Source organism: Falco naumanni, chromosome 8 (assembly GCF_017639655.2).
Source record: "Falco naumanni isolate bFalNau1 chromosome 8, bFalNau1.pat, whole genome shotgun sequence".
In the NCBI taxonomy this organism is placed as follows: domain Eukaryota; kingdom Metazoa; phylum Chordata; class Aves; order Falconiformes; family Falconidae; genus Falco; species Falco naumanni.
The window spans coordinates 40,527,590-40,551,526 of record NC_054061.1 but is presented as its reverse complement, the minus strand read 5'-3'; the positions used below and the strand labels follow the sequence as shown (position 1 = coordinate 40,551,526).

General features: G+C 37.9%; 1 protein-coding gene across 3 annotated transcripts in view; it reads left to right on the top strand.

Moving 5' to 3' along the window:
• The window catches only part of RBMS1 (RNA binding motif single stranded interacting protein 1), a 148,533-nt gene extending 125,996 nt beyond the window's left edge, over positions 1-22,537 (top strand). For 2 of the 3 annotated variants that reach the window (XM_040603133.1, XM_040603135.1), the window contains exons 6-14: positions 28-107; positions 8,363-8,478; positions 9,350-9,399; positions 9,492-9,585; positions 12,800-12,850; positions 14,991-15,101; positions 15,775-15,855; positions 17,081-17,165; positions 20,022-22,537. In XM_040603133.1, the coding sequence (XP_040459067.1) occupies positions 28-107; positions 8,363-8,478; positions 9,350-9,399; positions 9,492-9,585; positions 12,800-12,850; positions 14,991-15,101; positions 15,775-15,855; positions 17,081-17,158 (661 nt within the window). In that variant the 3' untranslated portion in view covers positions 17,159-17,165; positions 20,022-22,537. The remainder of the gene's footprint in view (positions 1-27; positions 108-8,362; positions 8,479-9,349; positions 9,400-9,491; positions 9,586-12,799; positions 12,851-14,990; positions 15,102-15,774; positions 15,856-17,080; positions 17,166-20,021) is intronic. The other variant, XM_040603134.1, reaches the window with a different exon arrangement.
• Positions 22,538-23,937: the final 1,400 nt, after the last annotated feature.

Here is a 23,937-nt window from a genome sequence, read left to right as displayed (position 1 = left end):
TATGTAAATTATTCTTTATTTTCTTAGGATGGAGTCAACAGAAAAATGTGAAGCAGTGATTGCTCATTTTAATGGAAAATTCATAAAGACACCAGCAGGAGTTTCTGGTATGTTGGATATATTTCTAACAAGATGTATGAATGGGTTATTGCTTACATAGTGGAAGCCTGTTACACTGATTGTTGTATCTGGCTTCTCGTTCAGAGGCAGGCTTATTAAAATGAAACTGTGTCTTGTTGGATGACTGTAATACTTGCTCACTTGGAACACAGTATATCACTTTCCTACTGCAAGCCTTTTCTAGGAATCTAGTAGTGTTCTCTCCGAGCAGACAGACAAGCAGCTAAAATGCCTTAAGCCAGCTATGCACAAATTTACATCCCACATAATCCCAGCTGAAGTGAGGAGACAAATATGTGTTGTATGTGTATCAAAACAAAATTTTGCTGATTGTCCAGGGACAGTTCTCTTTGAGAGGCAAAAAATGGACTACTTTTGCCTTCTGTTGATGATTTTTTCGACATAATTTTCAACAAAAGATCTGATTAGTAAAAAATATATTCCGCGGCAGTACCTTAATGCCAGGCACTTTCATTCATTGGGAGAGCTGTGACTTTTAAGTCAATGTAGGCTTTGAGGTTCTTCAGGAAGATGGAAAGAGGTCAACAAAGAATGCTACTTCCAGAAATGTTGTGTAAGGCAAAATGCAGAGAAGCTATGTAGTGCCGTTTTGTTGTTGTCACACCACGTTCCTCATCAGTTTGCCTGCTTTGTCAGCACTGTTTCTAAGAGACAAAATGCATATTCCATAAACATGTAAAAACAAGGAAAGGCAAGTCAGAGCAGCAAAGTAAAATAGAAAGAAAAGAGGACAATAAAGGAGGAAAGAACACATGCCTGACATTCCAGGCAGCTTTTGGTAATCGTTTTATTGAGAATCCCAAGTGGGAATTTTACAAATTACATTGTTGATGTGGTTGCTGAAGCCACCTTTATCCTGCTGGTGAAATGTTCTCTGCAGCCAGATCCTGACACTGAGGAGGAGGAAAGCAGCCCTCGGCAGGCGGACAAGAATGTGGCTTGTTTAGTAAAACTACATACATGCTTCATCCCTCAAAGATTACTCCAGTTTGAGGCAGTCTGTGCTGCAGTAGGGATGGAAAGCTGCTTCAGAGCACAGGAAACCACTCCCTTCACCAGCACTAATCGAATGCAGGGTTTTGACTTCCCTGGCTTGGCTTTTGCAGACCCTTTGCTTTGGGGTTGATTGCCAAGATTATTTAGTTAAAACTTTGTTATACTTAGGGGCTGTAATATTTATTTTTCTATTTCATATATTTAGAAATCTGGTTTTTTATGAGGTGGAAAATCCCTTTAGGGGCAAGGAGATCACGGAACGGTTTTCTCTGAATGCTGACTGTGCTCTGATCCACCCTCCATGATTAGTTTTATAGTGCTGCTATGGCTTGGACATAATTAAAAGTAAAAAGTATGGAGAAACCAAGAGTTTTCTAAATTAACATGTAAGGATTTCTATTCAATTAGAGTCAGTAAAAAAGCTGTAACAGAACCTCCTATTAGTGCTATTTAGTTTACTTATTTTTATTTTCACTCGCATTACTGTGTTCTCAATGAACAAGCCACCAAGTATGTCATTGCTGTCATTGCTAATCATGCTCTGTCTCGGGTGGGCTGTTGCTGAAGCTGGAGTTGCACCCTTATACGATCAGGTTCAACCAGGTAGGAATAAAAATTGCTGCATGGAATTTTAAGAACAATTTCTGCAGTGTGGAGGAAACATTTACCAGAAAAGTGTGATGAATTAGGGACAAGAAATTTGCACAGAACTGCTGAGTGTCAGAAAATGAAAACTAAAGAAGGGTCTCAAGACATAATCCTTCTCAGGAACTTTAACTTCTTATGCTTACTTGGCAAAGTAGTCGGCTAGGCTCTCTGTCTAGGATAGGTAAACAGGCAAACACCTCCGGAGACTGATGTATCTTTGCTGTCAGCTGTCTTTGTTACAAAGAGTGTCTAGATGAGTTGCTCAGAAATAGATAACTAAATGTCTGGAAGTCCGTTAAGTAAGATGTTGTACCTTCCATGATGCTGAAAAATATGACAGATAATTAGGTTCCTAAGAAAGTTGTGAGAACCTTGAAGACCCTCAATTTTATTGTATATGGTACAGCCCCAACTCTACTTTTCCATGATGATGCTGTGAAGTTGTATTTCTTCTTGGAAGGGTTTTTTATGGAGTTAAAATTCTTCCTGGAGTTCCTTACCATATAGTAAGCACATGCCCAATAATGCAGTCTGATTAGAGGATGCAGTTTATGCATTATAATACACTTCAGTCGGCCAAAAAGTGGGGCAGAGTCATGGGGCAACTGTGGTCTTGGACTACCTGCACAGAGAAAAGTGGATCTTGGACAAACAAAGGTTAGGAAAATGTTTTGAAATACATTAGCATCCTTTGAGGTTATAGAGGAAGAAGTTCGAATACATGCAAAATAAAATTGTAGAACTGGAACTATGTTTAAATTAAAACATTGTGTCCTAGAAACTTGGCTAAAATCGGCAAAGGGAGCTGGCTATAAAAACACCGTTATCAGGATGAGGAAGGTAGGAGAGACAGGCCTGTAATAAAATTGGTGTGGGAGGAAGAACATGTGTTCAACAAAAACATGCTTTGATGACACAGCTTTGTTATTTTAATGAAATTTGGGTTTAAATGGAAGAATGGGTTAAACAGTTATAGGAAGCATAGATGAAACCTCTGGAGCATGAGAAGACAGAACAGAAACGCCTCTTTAGAATCTGAGAGGGCCAAGGGTAGCATAGGGTGGTCACAAAAGTGTTGACTGTAGATTTGAGTGAGTGGCTGGGTGTTGATGATACTGAGCAAGCTGAACCGAGATGTAACAAGCTATTCAGGCTTTATTTCCCTGCTCCATATTAGCTTATCAAATATATTCAATAGCTAGTGTGTCCTTGTTTTTCTTCAGTGAGTGAGAAGGAAGGTTAGCTCAGAGAGCAATTTCAAATGCACCACAAGGTGGTATAACCCTAAAACTCCTAGAAGTTGCATATCAGTTTTACCATTTGTTCTAGTTGGAGTTTATACTTCTGTTACATGTTTTTGTAATAGCTTGTTCTGATTTTTGGGCTATGACTTCCTGTCCATTTCTCTCAGGACTTTGATTTTTGTATTTCATTCTGTTTTCAGCTGTGTGCTTATTACATGATTGCTATGATCTTGAAATTACTTTTGCATGTAGTTTTACTTTCCTTTTTAAAGAATTATTATTTTAGTGAATAATGTGATATTTAAACCTTCTCCTGCAAAACATCAGCTCCATGACATGAGCCGGAGGAAACAGAGACTACACTAGTATAAGGAACCAGGGCACAGAAGATGAGTAGTGAGGACAGAGCAGCATACTTAGCCTCCCTCCCCTAAAGATGATTCTTAAATGTTTGCTCGCTTTTTGTCTTGTGTTGGACCCGTAACAGTAGTAGAAATGATCTGCTGGGCAAAATCATGAAAAGTATCTCCTCCTTATCACAGCAGCATGCAGCTGCTTGATGATACATGAGGATAATTATATAAATAATTACATAAAGCAGTTGTGCTGTAGAATACATAAGGTGTGTGTAAGTCTGAGTGTATTTGTGTCTCTTACATTTAAAATGAAAAATATAGAAGCTAAAAAGTTACGTAAGTTTTATGCCTGTTATATAGGCTTTATGGATTATTTATTACTTCTTTTACTGAAAATAACTTAGGTGATTTTGTTTTAATGGGTGTAAAGGTAGAGAGCATTTTTGCTGAGCAGCCCATACCGTTTTTACTTCAGGAATGGTGGGTTGTGGCGATGGTCCAAAAATCATAGGTGATCCATGACCTCCTCTTCCCACTAATGGTGAAGATATTGGTCACTCAGATTCTGTTTTAGGGAGGAAACTGAAGACAGGTGTGAGCACCCTGCTCCTGCCTGTGTTCGTGATTGTAGACTAGGAAGAGGTCTACCAGGTATGGCAGACAATACTGGTTGGAGTGATTCTGATCATGGACATCTTTGTAGTGCAGGACAGGAGTGAAAACGGAGCCTTGAAGTAGTTACTTTGTGGCAGTTTTTTTCGAGAGTTTTCTATTTGCTTACCTTTACAAAATGTTCAGCACTGCATATCTCTATATAGTGAATTTGAGCTGCTTGACCATAAACTCACATTTCTTAGTTATCTGTCACAGATCCTTTAGAAATAATCCGTGAACCACAGTCTGGAAATCACTGCTAAGGGGTATCAAGAGGTCACAGTGCTGGTATTAACCCTGATTGTCACACTGAAGGCAGAAGGAACCAAGATTTTACACATTAGATCAAAGATTAGAGGCTTTTTACTGCTCTAATTCCCATCATTTGTAACTGCTGCTTAGTTTTAAGAAGCAACATTGGAATAGAAAAGAAAAATACTACTTACAACCACTCAAAAACATACTCCTGTGACAAATTGTTAAACCTTGTGTAAGTTATTAAATAAATGTAACCCTGAGCACTGCATTTAAGTGAAGGTTAGGATGGTGAAGAGTATATATTTTGTTTCGCTTTAAAACATATAAAGCTACTGAGATCTTGTGTGACACAACTTTTTTTTTTAATTTTCACAGCTCTGGGTAAAAGTTTCTAGCTGTACAGGTTTGCTCTATCATTAAAGTGATGTTTTAATGTGAGATTTTTTTAGTCCCATATGCCTTGTCATATTGCTAGAAAATAAGCAATGAATGTAACTAAAAGATGCGGTTTAACTGAAAATAGATTAAAAAATAGTATTTTAAAACTATTTTGTTGTATTTTTTAATATCTGAAAGCAAGGTTTATTGAAAAGTTGATAAAATTAACCATGTAAAGTCAAGTGTGTAAACACAAAGTCCAATGTAAGACCATCAATTTTGTTCTTGCATTTGTAGTATCACCTGGTACACATTTGGGTAGACGCTGAGTAAATGAAGACTGAATTCTAATGTACACATGTGCACAATGCATGTACAACAAGGAATTATTTACTTTCTGGACTAATACTGCATTCACAGCTTTCTTCTGTAAAAACGTTAGCCCTAGAGGAGGGTGATTCGGGGCAGGAGGAGATGGTCAACACTTTTCGCAGTCAGGTTTTAAAGCACTGACCTGTTAAAGCACGGGAAGGCTCATGGTTACGGAATGTCTCCATAGCAGCAGCTCAACAGGCATCTACAGACCATTGAGAGTGTCTGCTGGTTTTCATTAAGCGTCAGTAACATGGGCATTTTAAACGTGGTGTCTTAGCTGCAGAAGCGTAAGTCCACTGTAAATTGTAGCCTTTTACATCAGCTCGCTCTTAGCTGTGAATGCAACTCTGAATAGTTACGCTGTGCCACTCTGTCTTGCACATACAGACAAGTCAGTGAATGATTAATGATCCCCTTCATCACTGGCCCTGCACACTTCCCAACAATTAAACAATAAAAATGACTCTCCCTTTCTTCTGGACCAGAAAAAAGATTGCTTGACTGAAAAAGATTGCTTCACTGGTCTGTAGGGCTTGTTGGAGTGTTTTGGTTTGATAGATACATATGCACACATGTTTGTATGTACAAGAGAGAGAATATCTTACGTATTTGTGAAAAATATGAGGAAAGGTAAGCTGAAGAAATAGATTTCAGATTTGATTTTGAAGAGAGGGCTACATTCATTCTTTGAGGGGGGGATCAAAAGATCATACTTGGCTCCCATGAAGGTTTATCTCCTTCTCATGACCCTCCCTCTGATGACCATCAGTCATTGTGTTCTTGAAGCAGCGAATGCAGTACTCCTCAGGTCACATGTATGGAAGAGCAGCCAAAAATTGCAGTTAGGCTTTCAATTGTGGCAGTCCCCACTATCAGCATTCAGATCTTGAACTGGAATCAAGGAAGGCAAATGCTACAGAGCCTTCTCACAGCAGTTGGCAGTATTAAATAGACGGTCAGCTTCAGGGTTTTTAACGCGAGTTGGAGCTTTCACAGCATTTGGCTTCATTTATGGACACAGTGAGGAGCAAGAGAAGCTGAAAGGTCAGAAAAACAAGGATTCCCATGACCAGATCTGTGTTCAGTAAGATAGAGCACTAACTTCAGGCAAATCACAAATTAATGCCCTTTGAAAAATTTTTTTTCATTGCTGCAGGTTTTGGATATTGCATATGAAAATCTAATACATGTGAATAGTTCTTGTTCCATTTTTTCTTCCTTTTTAAATTTGTCAGGAGAACATTTCCAATGCACCACAGAAGATGTTTCATCATTTAAAATTTAGTTGTTTTCAGTTACCTACTGACAAAAAAAATCCTACTTATTCTTAAAGTAGATTTTAATGAACATTTTACTGACAGCTGGACAGGTTTACTCTGACTTTTTGAAAAAACAATCACTGTCTTGAGGCAATAATAGGAAATGTAAGCATAAATAATGCTTTCAGAAAAGTTTTGTGCAATTCACTATGGTGATTTTTGATGAAAGTATAATGCAGCTTTAAATAAAGTATTTATGACCGATGAGTGCTATAATACAGAATCACAGGGTTAGAAATGTTTTGGTATTTTCTGATGTCTTTATAAGCAGTTCTCATGCCAGTTTCTTTTGACTTCATCCAAAAATTTCTGGTGTATATTTTGGAAGTCACACATGCTTCCCACAATACTAGATGGTTTGAAATAGTTTATAAGTAGCCAGAGATAGTCAACGTGGGGAACAGCCTTTATTTTTCATTTAAGACAGTTCTGTATTTGGATCTCAGCTTTCCCTTTCTGATGATTTTTTTTCTTTTCCTCACTGTGTAAAGTCAGTCAAAACAATTTCAGATCAGAACCTGACAGTTTTACCCATATTGACTAAAAACATCCAATATTAACTCCTCTTCTTTCAACAGAACTGAATGATTAAAATGTTGTGTGATATGACCAAAGTTGTTGAGATCTATCTTATATAAAGTAATGTCAAATTGTCCATCAGCAAATTGGTATAATAGCTTTTTTTTCCAGTAGAACTGGAGCTAGTGTTTTAGGTGTGCCACCCAAAGCCAGGGATGACTTGGCCATTAGTGCTAGTTTTGTGCCAGTTTCAAAAGTCAAGCTTTTTGCCAGGTTATAAGTCTCTGAGGTTTTCAATACCAATCACCTTTTGTAAATGCAGACAGAGTAAAGAGCACGTCAGCACTGGCCATGGTTATACTATTAGATTTTGTTGCACGATACCGATACGCTAAAATTTTTCTTGGGGTTATTTTTTTGCGGGTGTCCCTCCCACCTTGTGTGTTTACTCTGCAGTTGGCAACTTGCATGTTTTCGGATCCAGCCGTGTCTCATGAAGGTGTTTCTAAACAGAGAATGACTGGAGGAGTATCATGGTAAAGCTTGGACAGCTCATGTGTCAGGAATTATTGGCAGAGGAGTGTTCACATCCAAGTCGTAACTGTGCTTCCACCCTGTGATTAGGGAGGGTGTGGTTGATGTAGCAGAGCTGTGCTTCAGCCATAGGTACTCAGAAACTATTGCAGTTGAAGCTAGTACCATGGAAAGAATACTGTGCAAACTTCTCTTTTTCGTTGGTTCAATTTTTGCATTAAAAATCAGACTCATGGTCAGGATTATGTTATGCAAAAAAAAAAAACCACCCAAAAAACCCAAGTACAGTATCATACTATTTCATGGCCGTATGCAAAAAACAAGATAAAAGAAAAATCTTGAAGAATTTCTGGTTGCATTGTGTGCTCTTTTTAGAACAGAGATAAAAAGGAACGGACAGCTGTGGTGTTTTTTCAGTGCAAGGTGGCAGGAGAAAAAGGTTCTTGCTCCACCCTGCTGCCCTGCTGGTTAAAGTAAGTGGAGGTATTGTGCCAGCTCTTCTGGCTATTCTGGATGAGCAGAGAAGTTTAAGATTTGGGACAATACTGAAACCTTCACAGGGTGGGGGGAATATATTAAAGACTTTTGGCCAGATTTATTCTCGACTCTCCTTAGATGTACTTCCTAAGAGGCTCAGAATTCAGATGGCACTTCTCATTCATCCCCAGACCAACAGACATATACTTGGGATATGCAGACCATGTTTCTTTCCAACAGGTTTTACAGCAGTAGTTTAAAATCAAAGATATAAGGCATTCCAGATGCTCTGTTCGTGTGTGGCAGCTGTCTTTGTGCTATGCAGAACAGCCGTTGATGCTGTAGTGTGAGTCCGTGTTATTTAAAAGTCATATTGGGAATATAATTTAAAACATGTACTTCATTTGGAGCACTCAGCACCTGTGTATAAATGCTACTTCAACTAATGTTTCTTTCTTCTCAGTTCCTGCAGAACCTTTATTGTGCAAGTTTGCCGATGGAGGACAGAAAAAGAGACAGAATCAGAATAAATATATACAGAATGGAAGAGCATGGCACAGAGAAGGCGAGGTGAGACTTGTAAGTCCTCCCTTCAAGCTTTAGTGTGGGTGTACAATAATGAATAGTTACGAAAATGATAGGCATTGAGACTTCTTGGCTTGGCTCTTTGGCATATTAAAAATGTGCAAGCAACTCTTACCTGACAGTTTGCAACTCTGTGAAATACTTAACTGTATCTTTCTTAAGAGGAAAAAAGACAAAATGCAAAACACAAAATCCTGCCTCATTCATGTGAACAGTAAAAGCTCCTTGAACTTAGTCAGGAATACGCCTGAGATATTTCTCATATTGTAAAACTACCTGAACCATAACTTTATTTACATGTAGTAAATAATCCTTTGAGTTATGCAGCACTGAAATGCACATCATTTTCATAACGTTGCAATGTTATACTAATGCAGTGCAGCATTAATTTTTTTTAGTCACAGCTTTTTGAATCTTTAATGTTCAAGATAATAGTTTTGTAGGCTTACTGTGGTTGGCAAGCCTAGACACCTCATTTAGATGAGAGAAGAAAATTTGAATGTGTCTTCTGAAAGACAGCACTCCCCATTCATTCTTACAGTTAATATATTGTAGGCAACACCCTAACAGAATCATCTTCATGCTCTGCCTCTCCAACATACACATGTTCTCTTAGCCAGGTATTTCATAGATTGCATTTTGTTCCTCATAATGGGGACTTGGAAACTTGTGTTCATAGCCAGTATTGGTGACTCTTTTCACTATATAATTACTTCTGTCAATTAATCTTTCCCTAACTTATAGTAATAAAGTATTTCAATACAGATTTTCATTTAAAAATAATACAACTAAAGAAAGAGTAAGAGAAATTTACAATCCAAATGAATTTTGCCAACTCTTTCTTTGCACTTTTTTTTTTTTAAAGGCTGGAATGACACTCACATATGATCCAACCACAGCTGCTTTGCAAAATGGGTATGTTAAATAATGGCACACTAAGAAAAAAATGTTTACATTATGAAAGATGCACGGAACTGACATTTAATAAATATTTCTGCATTTTTTAGATTTTATCCATCACCCTACAGTATTACAGCAAACAGAATGATCACTCAGACATCTATTACGCCATATATTGCTTCTCCGGTTTCCACATACCAGGTTTGTATTTAGAACTTAGTAGCTGAAATGGTTCATCGGAGCTTATGTTTATTTATCAATGGCTACATCTGGTTTTATGAATTCTCCAATAATGTTTCATTTTAATGAAGTGGCCTCTTCATGCTGAACAGCATGAAAATGACAGCCTTAAAAACTAAGAGTGTGTTTGTTTCGGGAAGCACAGCAATTAAATAAGTGGTGTCTTGCAAAACAGTCTCTAGCTTGTGCTGATGGCTAAGTTATTTGTAACCACTTCTGCATTTCATGTATCATTTTTCATTTTCCCACAGTCAAGTTCTTTTAATGTCAATAATATATCTTTAAAATTATTATTCTTTATTTAAAACCCTCTTGACACAATGAAATTCTGTTTCAAAGCTCTTTCTCCATGCTTTTTGAACTTTTCTCCAGATTGTTTCAGGGCAGGGGGGAAGCTCAACAATATTGTGTTATGTAGTTGTACTAAGAAGGACGCAAAAACTTGCTTGACATTAGAGAAGGAAATTTGAAAAAGAGTTCAAATTACATTGGCATTCAAATTCAGTGTTTTTGCATTAGGAATAAAGCATTTAATAGTCTAGAACAGTGTTTCTAACCCAAAAGTTACTTTATTTTGAACAATAAATTAAAACATGAATCATGCACGTTTTTTTTTGGTTTTAGAGCCCAGTCCAAAGCTTCCTGAAAAGGAATTTTGATAGGTGTCATCTTAAGTCCCCACTAAAGGTTATTGACAAACAGTTCAACGTGCTGCGAAACAGTTTTTGTACTTTGAAATAAATCTCTTAGGAATGCTCAGTTTTAGGGCATCATACGTTTCGGTTTACAAACAACTTGCATTTAATGCAACTAGTATGGCAGTCTCAGATGTATGCACTATAATTACTACTTGAGATGTGGCAATTATCTCAGCGTAAGCTAAATGATCATCTCTTTTGGCATTTTACTGTTTAACACATAGATGAAGTAAACATCGGTGATTCGGGTCATAAATAACCCAAAGTAAATTTGGAAAATTCTTACCTCTGTATGTCAGGGAAAGGAGAAGAGGCTGTTTGCTTTTTAGTGAGAGAGACGTGCTGAGTTTTCTAGCCTACTGTGGGTGAAAATGAATACAGAAGGCTATGTAGAAAGCATAGGGAAGGCTAACAGAGCATTCCCTCGCAGAAATTTCCATGTACCCTCCCATTCCAGGTGAGAAGAATGAGGAAGAATTGTCTAATATTAGTTTGGAGGTCTAACACCTTCTTGCACAAAGAAAGCATTATATAGGAGTTAAAACAGTGTACTCTGGAGTAAAGGGCAGCTGGAATAATTTTGTATTAATTTCAGAGGTGACTTATGCAATACAGTGTTTGCTTTTGGCAGACAGTGCTACTACTCTGTTTTTCAGTATATTGGATCATTCCGCTCTGTACAGCAATACCTCAAAAATTACAAGTTCCTACCCAGAAAAATATTCCAGTAAATTAGCTGCTATTCTTTATTAAAATATAAATTATTTATCAATATAAGACTTTCAGATATTCAGAATCCAAGTAAAAGTTGGAAGTTGGCATGGAAACATACTTAGGAATATAGTAACATTTTTCTGGGCTTATTGAGATAGGCAGACCACAAAATTATATGTTTCCAGGAATGTTGTTACCAGGATTTCAATATACGTGGCATGGAGCTTAAATTATTGTGGATGGAGTTATTAACATCATTATGCTTAAAGTGCTACAGTAATAGGAGTTGAAAATTAAATTGAAGTATTCTGTACTGGAGAGGAAGGAGGTTCTTGGCCAGAAGAGTTTCACAATTTGGATATTTGTCACATCTTCATTACTGATCCCTTCTCACTGAAACCTGCAGCGTTCTGTCATCTGCACAACAGGACATATCACAAGAGCATGATTTATTTATTTTTTCTTTGAGGCATGGTATAACCTGTTCCTAGATTTATTCTTATTAAAGGTAAACAAATTTAATAAAGTTTTGGCTAGAGTTTGTTTCTGCAACTCCTGTATACCTAAATGACAGTACAAAGCCAGTTACTATCTTAGTATGAGTAGATTAGCCAAAGCTTTAGTCAGGCTGTACCAGTATTTTTGCCAATAAGGTTTTGCCTGAGGAAAGGGAGGGTTCAAGTGTTTTCCATTTGTTAATTCCTGTTTGCTCCTTTTCTGATTGAAAAAGAGAGAAAAAAAATTACTCTAACTTGAAAGTCAGTAGCAAAAGGAGGGAAGAAATATTTCTATTTTGCACAAAGTACCTCACCTGGATTTTTTTCAGGACTGTTTACCTGTCCTGTTCACAGGACTCTGGGAATGATGGTAGAGGTGTTTAAGGGACTTTAAATGTCCAGCAGCAGCAGTGAGTCAGTTCTGTATGTGCGGTACAGGTCAGAATCCTCCCTTGTCCTATACACCTACAGGAGGTGGGGAGAAAATGTTTTCATTCTTTTAATATTTCTTGCAGCACACTTTTACAAAGAGCTGATGCAACCAGCTCTTTTTAACTAGGGTAACCAGATAACCTATGAGTTTACCTTTTAATCTTTTTACTTTACCTTGTCATGCAAAGTTAGGCATCCTACCTCAGTTTAAGTATTTGGGTAGTCAGTGTTTTTGGAGAGAAAACATGCTAGTTGCAAGAGCAGGAACAGTCTTCGCAACCTTCTGCTCTTCCTATGCTTTGGGAATCATGTACTGCAATGCCTTGGAGAAGAACAATTCTCCTAAATCTTCCCCTTGTTCCTGGAACAAGATTCCAGCAGAATTCTTGGTTTCTTTTTCCCTTGTGAAAATTCTATAATTTATTTTATTCCAGTCACACTAGAAGGCAAATGACACTATACCTTCTGAGATTCCAATTTTCCTCAAAGGATTTTCAAAGGCAGAAGGAGATGCCTCCTTTTTCAACACAGCAGAAATCTGTCATGCATCTGTTTGAACTCTTTCAGTGTACTCAGACCTGACCTAAAAACACAGTGTACTGTTCTTGAAGGTATATGTGATATATTGTCTCCAAATCTCATTTCTGATTTACAGGTAAATACCCTTTTCACAAAAATCAATGTTGCTTCACAGAGTGAAGTAATTGCATTTAAAAGTGAATAAATAAGGAGTGTGCTTGTAAACATGATTTATTAAGGTATTACTATATCTCAGTTGGAGTATTCAGGACAAGAATGACAAAAATGAAAAATAAAATACTGATTTTGTTCTAGGTTCAGAGTCCTTCTTGGATGCAGCCTCAACCATATATAATGCAGCACCCAGTAAGTTTTTATTCTTCTCCATTGTTGTGTTACTGATTGTATAAACACTTCACAAACTTTAAACAACAGGAAATAGGCCAGTTCCTGCCCAATTACTTCCAGAGTTTTGACAATTACATCATGATTAAATCATGGATCAAAATCTAAAAAAGAAACAAAGATAGTAACCTGAATTGGGGCCTTATTTTATTAGGGAAAAAAGAAAGCTGCCTTCAGGGTATCGAGGTGATGAGGACAGTTACCTTAGTTACCCAGTCAGCATCCTGAGGAAACTTTTTTTTCTTTTTTTTTACCTCCCTCTTTATTTATTTTATTGAAATGAAAAGCTCTTTGCAAACACCAATGTTTTACATACTGTTTACCCATCGGGGCTGGAACTGAAGACCCAAGGTTTTAGAATGGACCTAGAATAGTTCAGACTGGGTAATTTGTGAAAGACAGATGTATGTAGTGATATAAATGACATTATGGGCACTGACTTGAGAAAACCTGCATAGCTTGTTCTGGCTTCTCTGCTCATTAGTAATGCTAGTCTCCCTACACTTCTGGCTGTGGCATCTGTACCAGACTGTCAGGCATTCTAATCTATACTCTCCCATGATATTTTGCTTCTTATCTGTGTCATTTACCAATTAAGTACCATTATATCTGAGACTTACTAGGTTTCTTGAGATCAGCATTACAAATAATAACAAGTGCTTTAATATATGGGCTCCTATAGTTAACAAACAAGTCTGTTTCCAGATATAGAAAGGATATTGTCTTGACTTTAATTAACCTCTCCATGCAGATTATAGAATGTAAATCTTCCTGGCAGAACATTTTCTTCTTGTGCATGCAGAGAAGGTGATACTGAAGACGCTCTCACACAATTGTTGTTGTATATGTTTTTCAACGTTAAACACACACACACTACAGGTTTTAACTTTTCTTTCTGTCGACACAGGCTTTCGTAAAAAATCATCTTGCAAATCATGCTGTGAAGGACACAGGTTGATACGTTACAATGCTATAAGGTGCATTAGTTTCACAGGTGTACAAGATGAGATTTCACAGCTGAAAAAGAGCCTCTAGATTCCTGACTTAAGTTCAGTTTTGACCTGTGTGAAGACTTGTGCTGTCTTCCTCATTTGCTTTGCAGAGAAGCCTGCAGTCTGCAGACAGGAAATTCTTTTAGTGTTTGATGTGCCTGTGACTCATTTCATCTACGCTGATCACATGGTTGTTTTTCCAACTATATTCTGTACGGGTTTTTTCTTTTCTTTTTAAGGATTATTTATTGATCCAAAATACTGGCTTTTAGTACACTGCAATTATTTCTGTTAGTTTGAGCTTCCATCAATTTTAGTCAACACTTCTGCAAGCATAAGTCATACAAAGTATTTGGAAAAGAAAAGGGGTTTTGTAGAACATGGTTGGTAAAATGAAATTTGTTGATAACCTTCCATTTCAGATAACATAAAAAACCTTACAAGTGTGCCCTCCATATTTAGCAATCTGAAGTGTTTAAACATTTGATATATACTTTTAATGAAGTTAACAGAATGGTACAGGAGTAGTAGAAGGGTCATCACAGTAGCCAGCATTTAGACAAAGAATCAGCATTGCTACCCATTCTTCTAAAATCTGTGTGCTAATGAAACCAGCCATTAGGTAGGGCAGCTGTCTTGGGTGTGAACATCACATGTGACAGGTAGAATTCTCCTAAGACAAATGTTCCTCCAAAGCTTCCATTCCTAAAGGTGAGATAAAAGTTTCTTCCTGAAGCCTGAAATTCCAAAGCTTAAGGAAGTGAATCTATACCTGGTAACATGTGCAGGTTTTTGCTTTAAAATTGGCATTTGGTTCAACTCATGGTTTATGAAGTGTCTTCAGCAGGTGTCTTAAGTGCATTGTACGTCAGCATGTTCAGTAGGAGGTCGGTGCAGTTCTTACCCCGTTACCAAACTGTGCAAAATGCATCTGCTCGAGCAGAATATTCAGAATGCCCCAGACCTGCTTCCTGAGGCAGTGCCTGGGATCGAGGAGGGGTTTTGTGGTGTATCGCTCAGAAGGACAGCCCATACTTAGGCTCTTGAATCAAAAATGTAATTAAAATCTGAGTGTTGCCGCAACCATTTCTTTCTTTCTGTTTTAATAGGGTGCTGTACTGACTCCCTCCATGGACCACACCATGTCACTACAGCCTGCATCAATGATAAGCCCTCTGACACAGCAGATGAGTCATCTTTCATTAGGCAGTACTGGAACAGTATGTAGCAATTTAATACAAAATAGAACTTACACAAGTAGAAAAAACTGTGCGTAGATCACAGTACGCATGTGCAGCTTGCAGGGAGAAAATAAGTAATCCTTTAAGTAGTCTTTCATCCAATAAAATATTAAAACTTATCTCTTTTTAAATCATACTCAGAAGTTTTATTCAGTCTGTTAGCTGATCAGAAATTGGAAATGAGTAAATAAAAATAGATCAAAGTAAATGAAAGGAACCCAGGAGGTAACTCCAGAGTTGTATTGAAAAAGAAAAAATAGTTGTTTTAACTCTTCAGGAGATCAGAGTTGCAGAAAATTATACAAAGTGTGGAACAGAAACTAAACCAGAAGACATGCAAGCTGGCTTCTAAATGGAAATACTCTTCTTCCCTGAGCAAATAGAAATAAAAGAAAGAAAAGGTGACGATTGAGATTTACAGAGAAGTAAATCCCATTACCTAGTCTTTGAAGTCTAAATTTGAGTTTTGTCAAAACAGGTATCTCACTTTTCCAAAAAGACTATTGATTTCAGACACAAAAGTCTTTCCCTCATATACATTGCTTTAGGGAAACAGTCACTATCTATTAAACAATATCATGATAGATATTTTGAGTACTCTTGAATTTACATTGGGCTTTAACTCAATTTAACGGACTCTCTGTCTTTCTAGTACATGCCAGCCACAACAGCTATGCAAGGAGCCTACATACCCCAATATACACATGTTCAGACAGCAGCGGTTCCTGTTGAGGTCAGTATATTTTATAAAAGACCAGAGGTAAGAGACATGAGTAGGATATTAGATATTTTTTTTCCTAGGAAAACCACTTTTTAAAGCCTAACATTGTAACTGTGAATTTTCTGTGGATGCAAAGTATATTAAAACTATAAAGTGTCATTATTGTAAACTAATATAACTAGTACTGTAACAAAGAATGACATGTAGTTGTAGCACTACAGTACTTGGAGCGCTTGGAGCAGTCTTCATAAGAGTGTAGCTCAGGTGAACTTTGTGGTTTTTGAAACCTAACTTCTAATAGGAACAAGTTGGTCTTTCATTTAGTTCTCCTGTGAGCAAAGTTCTCTGCAAACAGACCATGATTGTAACTTTTTGAAGAGGATCCCAATTTTACCCTGGCGTCTCAGGATACCATGCACATTTGCCTAATAAACCCCTCTACAAGTCCAGTTGAAGAGCATAACTAAATGGTAGACAATAGTTTGTCTGCTGTTTTGAGTTACCTTACACCCTTTCATAGATCAGTATTTCCTTAACAGAGGAGCTGGACAAGGTATGCTGCAGCTCTTGTGTGCAGAATGAGTGCGAGACAGGCTCTGGAAGAGACTGTAGGAAAAAACATTTCGTTTCAAAGTCTATTTGTCCAGAAACTCCAGAAATTGTTTGGTCCAGTTCATGCATCTGCCCGTGTGGGTTGGAAAAGGAATTTAGTAATTAGCTGATTGCACTGTCGGTCAGAGCACCGTCAGCTGAATGAATTCCTTGGTTTCTGGGCAGGCTGCATGTGAAGTCCCAGCTACAATTCTTTGTGCTGCAGTAGTGCCAGTCGCAGCATGGTACTCAAATTGATAGTGTTTGTACTTGTGGTCAGTAGATCTTGTTCTTCTCCCTGCCCCTCAAAAGGACAGGGGCAGAATGCTCTTCTGCATTTGCAGGTAGAAAATACACTAGCAGTTATTTGCTCACTCTGTATATTTATTTCTATAATGTCAAAGGTTTGTGGGATTTTTCAGTTGTCATCAAAGTAGCTGAGGAAATACAAGGTTTTATTTCTCTGTTTGCTGAAATTTAAATCATTGCAAAGTTAACACCTCAAGTTTGGAATACCCCACTTGAGAAACGTTAGAAAGACTTCAGATTTGAAGACTGTTAATTGCATGGGTCACACGGAAACACAGATTGCAGATAATGCTGCCTGATTTTGTGTCTCACATCTTGTCTTAATTTTTGTTTGCAGGAAGCCAGTGGTCAACAGCAGGTTACGGTAGAGACGTCCAGTGACCATTCTCCATATACGTATCAGCAAAATAAGTAACTGTGAGGTAGGGTTCATCCTGTCACATGAAAGATGTGAATTCAAAGATGTTTTATTTCATAACTTACAGTACTCTGTATTGAAAATTTTTTTATGTCCTATAAATATAACACTGATAATATCTGGGGACAGACAGTGAAGTTAATTTGAACTTGGCCAGGAAAGGAAGCACAGGTTCCAAAAGTGAGTTAATGAATTATGAGTAATAGTGTTTTAATAATTTCTCTATAGCATAACTGGATTATGTTGGATTTTAATTTGTTCATCTTGGCAGCATGCTGTATACAAGAATAACAATGAATTACTGCAAAAATATGAGAATCACAATGGTAAAGGGAGCTGTATTTATAGGTATAATATCCTCTAGTTTTGTGGTACATGTAAGATTTGGAAGCAGCTTTGCAACCGACTTACAGACCACAGGCAGGGGGGTGGTCTGGTAGGAATCCTTGCTGACCTTTTCCCCTGAAAACTTGCCTGCTCATCTTTTTTTGAGGAAAAAGCTATTTGGTCCAGAATTTTATCTATTAATTTTTAATCCATGTCCTTGTTCAGCTCTAATTCCAGACTTCTACTTTCCTCCTTTAGGTTTCCTCCGGCTTTGCTTGCATGGCCTTTCTTTGCTAATGACTCATTAGCTTTACCCGAACTCCTTCCATGCAGAATTTTTGCTTTCTGTAGATTGCCTTCCTTAAAATATTGTTTGCAGTAACCATTCCCTTTTCCATCCTCCATGTTTTATAATTCTGGAATTTAATTCTTCCTTTAACTCATCTTTTTCCGAGTGATTTGTAAGCCAGGTAACTTGACTAAATAATTTTTTTTATCAGATTTTGTAAGACCTCATACTGAAAAATTCCATTCAGCTGCAATAACATGCTAGAGGCCATCCTAAAAGGCTTTTTCTACAGCCCTCACAGCATTTATTAGATACTCAAAAATCATAATCGGTTATGTGCGAAGAATTCCTAATTGTGTCATATTCTCCCTAAAATGTATAGATCTACCAGTACACACATTTTGGCATTACCTTTGATTTTGCAGGTCTGCTGTGCTGTTTGATGGCACTGCTCTCATCCCCGTTATTGGCATAACAACTTCTTACATGTTCAAGGATGTAAAGATAGAAACAAACCAATGGGGAAACTTCTCATGTTCAACAGATGGCACAGTCTGCATGGCATGACATATGACCTGTGTTTATTATTGTAGTCTGGCCAAATGCTGGTATCTAGAGAAAGCCCACATCCTTGATTTGCTTCCAGGGCAAGGAGAAAGCAAAGCCACAGACCCTTCTTGTTACTCATCTCCTAGTTGTTAAAATCGTGGCTACTGCTCGTTTCCCATGCCAAGGCTGTTGGCTGGTGTTAACCGCTTTTCAAGGAATTATTTGTTTTGCCCTAAGTCTTCCTTGTGGGCACATAGAACCTCCTTACCAATAGAGATCTGTGATACACAGCAAAGTGTAATCCGGCGTGTCATCTCCCCGTCCTGCCTTTCTCTCCCAGCCTGTCTGCATCTTTCCCATAGACTGGGGACAGGGAGGAGGAGCAGCGTTTAGTCTCCTGAAAGGATGAGATGTGCTGCCACGTGAGACACATTTTGTAATGATGAGACTGTGTAGAATACCCAGCTCTGTGAGCAACTCTGTCCGTTTGCTGTAAGCCAATCCTCCACATATTTTATGCTGCAGAGAAGTACCTTTACCTGTATTGATATGCAGGAGGAGCCAGCGAAATCTATGTCAGCAGTGGCTGTGGCAGTGGGCACATGGGGAGGGTTAATATTACTCAGTTGATTTCAGCCTCAGAGTATGGCATTTGGTATTTCTGTCCTTGGAATATGTTGGTACTTGTCATTTTTCAGACAGGTGAAGGGGAGGGAATTGATTTACTTCTTGCCCTAAATACAGGCAACAGTGCAACCTCTTAATTGTTATCGCTTTGTGACTATTGTCAAACTGAAACTTCTTTATAAATACACATGCGGCACTTTTGGGAACGTCTTATTAAAAGTTGGTATGTGTATTGCCATAAACAACAGTAAATGACAACTAGCACATTTGTGTAAGTGAACGCAGTCAATCAGAAATACCCAGCATCTTTCCTTTAGTGTCTACATTTAATAACTTCATAGTTTCTTTTCAGAAAGTTGCTACTATGTGAAAATAGTCAAAGGGACTTGAAAAGTAGCCCATTATAATTCTTCAAGCCTTAAAATACCAGATTTTGTCTTGCCTTGAGAAATTAAAAAATTGTCTTAACTTTTTTTCATTAGCTGGATGTTTTTTTAAACCCATATGGCAATGTAAGTCTATACAGTAAATTCAGAAGTCTTCCTTCAAATTTAATGAGCCCTGAATTGCTGTTAAGTATTAGCCATGGTGGAGGTACAGTAGCTGTCTCTGCATTAGGCGTTGCACATAGCCTGCCCGAGGCTGCACCAAAAGAAAGTTGTGTTCCTTTTCCGGAGATCAAAAGCCTTGGAGATGCCTCAGGATTAAGCTCATACACTCACCCACTTTTGGTCATTTAAAACGAAACAATAATAACAGAACGACGAAGAAGGGAATAGCTTTGAATGCAGTCGCACAGTTCCCCAGTGGGAGCTCTGCACGCTGCACGGGTATGAGAGAGAGTGGGGGAAAATAGAACACAGGCTGTATCCTGGCGGAGAGCCTTATCCTGGGAAGGGCCAAGCACCTGTACTGCTGCCTGTGTTACTCTGCAGATTTGTACTCAGAGTCACTTGGTCTTCTCGCAGCTGTCTAAAATAGGAAATGATTTAGTTTTATGGACGGCTACATTAGAAGAAAAGCGCGCAATTGTAACTCTGCTCTAGCTCTGACCTTTCTGTGTTACAGATGTCCAGTGTTGACCTGGCCTGGAGAAGGGTGCAAAGGCTGAAACAATCATGGATTTTACTGATCAATTGTGCTTTAGGAATTATTGACAGTTTTGCACAGGTTCTTGAAAATGTTATTTATAATGAAATCAACTAAAACTATTTTTGCTATAAGTTCTATAAGGTGCATAAGAAAAACCTTAAATTCATCTAGTAGCTGTTCCCATGAACAGGTTTATTTTAGTAAAAAAAAAAATTTTTATCAAGTGTTATGACGCAAAAAAAAATATTCAAATTTCTGGGTATGCACAGATGACCACGAAGACTTATTCATGTGCATGACAGAATTTGTGTTTTGGTTTATTTTTATTTTGTTTATTTCTTTTTTTTTTTTTTTAATTGTATGAAATGGGTTTTCTGAAGTTTAAAAATAGTAAAACATCTAAGATGATGTTCTGTGCTTGCAGTGTGTGAGTGTTGCTTTAGTGCAGTGTTGCAGTTATAGTGTCTGGTCTTTTAGCTTTCTGTTTTTCTTTTAATGTAGTGTGAAGTGTCTTATCCTTTTCTATGAATTCCAATTTGCCTTAAATCTTTCAATGCTGTAGCTGTTTCAGTAAGTAGTCCAAACTAATGGTGTAGAATGCTTTGACCAAATGAGCTGGTCTATTATGCCTTGTAAAACAGCAGCATAGGGCTTTTAAAGGTAGTCAATAAAAGTTGCTGAAAATTTGGCTTTTTTAATGTGTAGTAAGTGTTTTTAATGATTTTTCACATAATATGTAAGGTAGTGAAATGCAAGAGGGGAAAAAAATGTTTTGTGTGAAACACATTTTCTGACTGGGGAAATTTTAATAGGATAAATTGTTTGTAAGGCCATATGCCAATAGTTCCCTCTGGTAGTTTGAATGATTTAGGAACTCTGCTGTATGATGCCATGTAAAATCTTTTTTTGCCTTTTTTCAGAAACTAACTTGATGTTCTAGTTTTAGCATAGGTAGAGTAGGGAGTTTGGGGTGGAGATATCACCGAATGTTTTTGTCCTTCCTTTATACTAATGATAGTGCTTTAGGATGAGGATTGTGCTGAGACTTAGCAAACAGAAAAGTTGCTATTACAGCAAAATGGCAAAAGCTAAAGGACTCGTTTTCAAACATACGCTGAGATGTAAGTAGAAGCATAATTGATTGGGTACTAGCTCTCTATAGTAGGTAAATAAAAATAAAAAGACTTGGCACTTTTAAAAGGTAACTTTACCAAAGAACAAAGAGCCAGTAACCAATAATTCTGATTTGTCTCAGCATTACGTCTTCTGTACTCTTTATTTTTGCCGGACCAGTTTGCGGTTAGGAGAATGTGCCTTTTTTGTACATTTGCATTTAGGTTTTATAATTTTAATTGATGTATGGACACAAAAGCATGAAGGAAGACTTGGATCCAAGCAGTGCCACACTTTACATCATCACTACAAGTGTTAAGTGTAAAGAAAACCAATTTTGAAACTATGAAATTCCTGATTCATAAATACACAGTTATTTGTACTTCACATATTAGATAATTCACTGCTACTAAAGCTCTTTATTACAATTGCATATGTTTTAAATCGAACGATGAATTAAGTTGTCTTCCAAAACTGTGTACTTCTCTGGTCAGCTGTATATGATCAGTTATCTACCTCAAAGTTTATTTCCTTTTGTATTGGGACAGGTTGCTGGCCCTCCCTGTTTCCACAGACCAAATCATCCTAGCTCAGGAGCTAGGGCTAAGCAGTTGTTTCTTTCAAGTATTTTTTAGTTTTTAAATTTTGTGTGAGTATTGGAGTATAGATGTCGGTGACATTTCATAGTTTCAAAAGTAAATTGCTGCTCTGAGAAGTGTAGATTCTAGTGAAATACATAGTCATAAGAGATGTGTTTTTGTTTTTTCTTTTTTTAAAAAGTTGTGGTATTATTGGTTCTATGCTCCCTGGAATATTACTGCTTTGTAAAAAGTCCAGACTTCCTGCAGCACCTTGCCTATATCTGGTAACTTTCCAAGCCTGGATCTCTCACTACTTGATATTTTTGCGTTAATTAAAACTGCAGTATGATAGCTGTGTTAGAGGGAGGGAAGAGCTGCTGCCAGAAATGTCTGAACTAAGTGCCATACTCATTGTCTGGGTAAGATTTGGGAAATTTAACCTCTGTACATAAAGAAATAATCAGTTACTTAAACATCACATAGTAGACAGCCATTAAATTATAAAAAATTAATTTATGAAGAAAGACCTTTTGTACAGATTGAAAAAAAAAAGATTTTCATAGAGATATCTATATGATCAAGAGAGTTAATTTTTTATTTTTGTTTTACTAGTGCCACAAACTTGCCAGTGGTAACTTATTTGTCCGGTTCAAGATAACTCTGTAGTTTTGTTTCCTAGGACTTGTTGTTAAACGCCAAAAGACATTTTTGAACTGTAAATTTGATTAGATTGTTAGCTTTTTTCTGTTTTATTTCTTTGAAAACTTTTGAATAAAAAAGATCCAAAAAAATGAAAAAGTATTGTCTTTTTCCTTCAGCCCTTCCTCAAGGGAAAACCCAAACAGGTTGTGGTAAAACCTTTGCATTTATTTTGAATTAGCCAGAGTTACTTTCTGCTTTACAGTCTGGGTTTTTCCCTCCTCTGTATTTCGTTAAAATTAAATTTTAATTCTTTCAAACTACATTACAAAGTCACTTATTCTTTTAGACAAAACTGGAAAAGACGTGCGGAAGATAAATGGTGAAATGTCTGATTTGAATGCAAAAAGTCTCTTGTCCTCTGTGTCAGCCTGCACAGAGAGTTGTACGTCACCAGGCCTGCATGCTGTGGTTGTAAATGCAAGCCAGTTTTCTAGAAGTAACGGTGGAGATGGAGGGTCACTTTGGTAGTTCGTGCATTGAACATCTGCTGCGTAAAAGTGCTTTTGTCTGCCCACATGCCGTGGTGTTGGCTGGCACACCCGGTTCTGGAGAGCAGAGGTGATACTTCACTGGAATTCAAAACGATTCTGAGTTTTGCTTTCCAGCTGCTATCTTTAAGCACTTTATTTCTTTAAAGATAATCTCTGGGTTTATTATCCTTTTGGCAGGATCACTACTGCTGATGGTGCATGTCAGTTAGAGGACTTCTCCGCCCAAAGTAAGGCTTGGGAAAGAAAGAGGAAAATACAAAGTATTGTGTCTCCTCAGCCAAATGCTTTACCGATTGCATGGTCCTCCATGTGGTTTTGTATTGACGTGTGTGGCATGAGAGGGGCTCTGACCTAGTTGTGGGCACCCAATCCAGTGACAGGGAGCGGTGGCTGGGTGACCCAGCGGGCCCCTGCACCTCGCCGCGGGTACCGGGGAGGCAAAGGGGAGGCTTGGTTGCTGCAGGCAGTGCCCCCCTGGAGAACCCTCCCCCCCTGGGGAGACAGCCCTTGACATGACACAGCTGGTTGTGACATATGCCAAGGGCTCCACCACAGCTGCGGGCAGCCGGGCAGCCTGCTGGCTGGGTGCGCTGGGCTCCGCTGCAGGCACTGCGTGGCCCAAGCTTTCGGGCGCATGGTACTAATGCAAGATACCGACCGTAAACGTGTTTGCAGCGGAGCTAGCAAAAGGGACTCGCCTAGAGGTTAGGAACTTGATTTGCATTAGCTTATGCAATAAAGACATCCTTGACAATGGTGGCTGTTATTATTAACAAAGAGGGAAAAAAACCTCGCGCTGTGTGCTACTAAACACATTTATAATCCTGTAACTGAAAAAAAATAGCATTTAACCATTCTGGGGTAGTTTAAATACTGGCACAGTATGTTGCCTGTCTAAAATGCAATGGATGAGGGGATGAATACGGAACTTTCAAAGGGTTTTGTTACTTTATTCCTGTTCACCACCATACTGAATTAATAACTCAGATTAATAAGCAGTCTTTT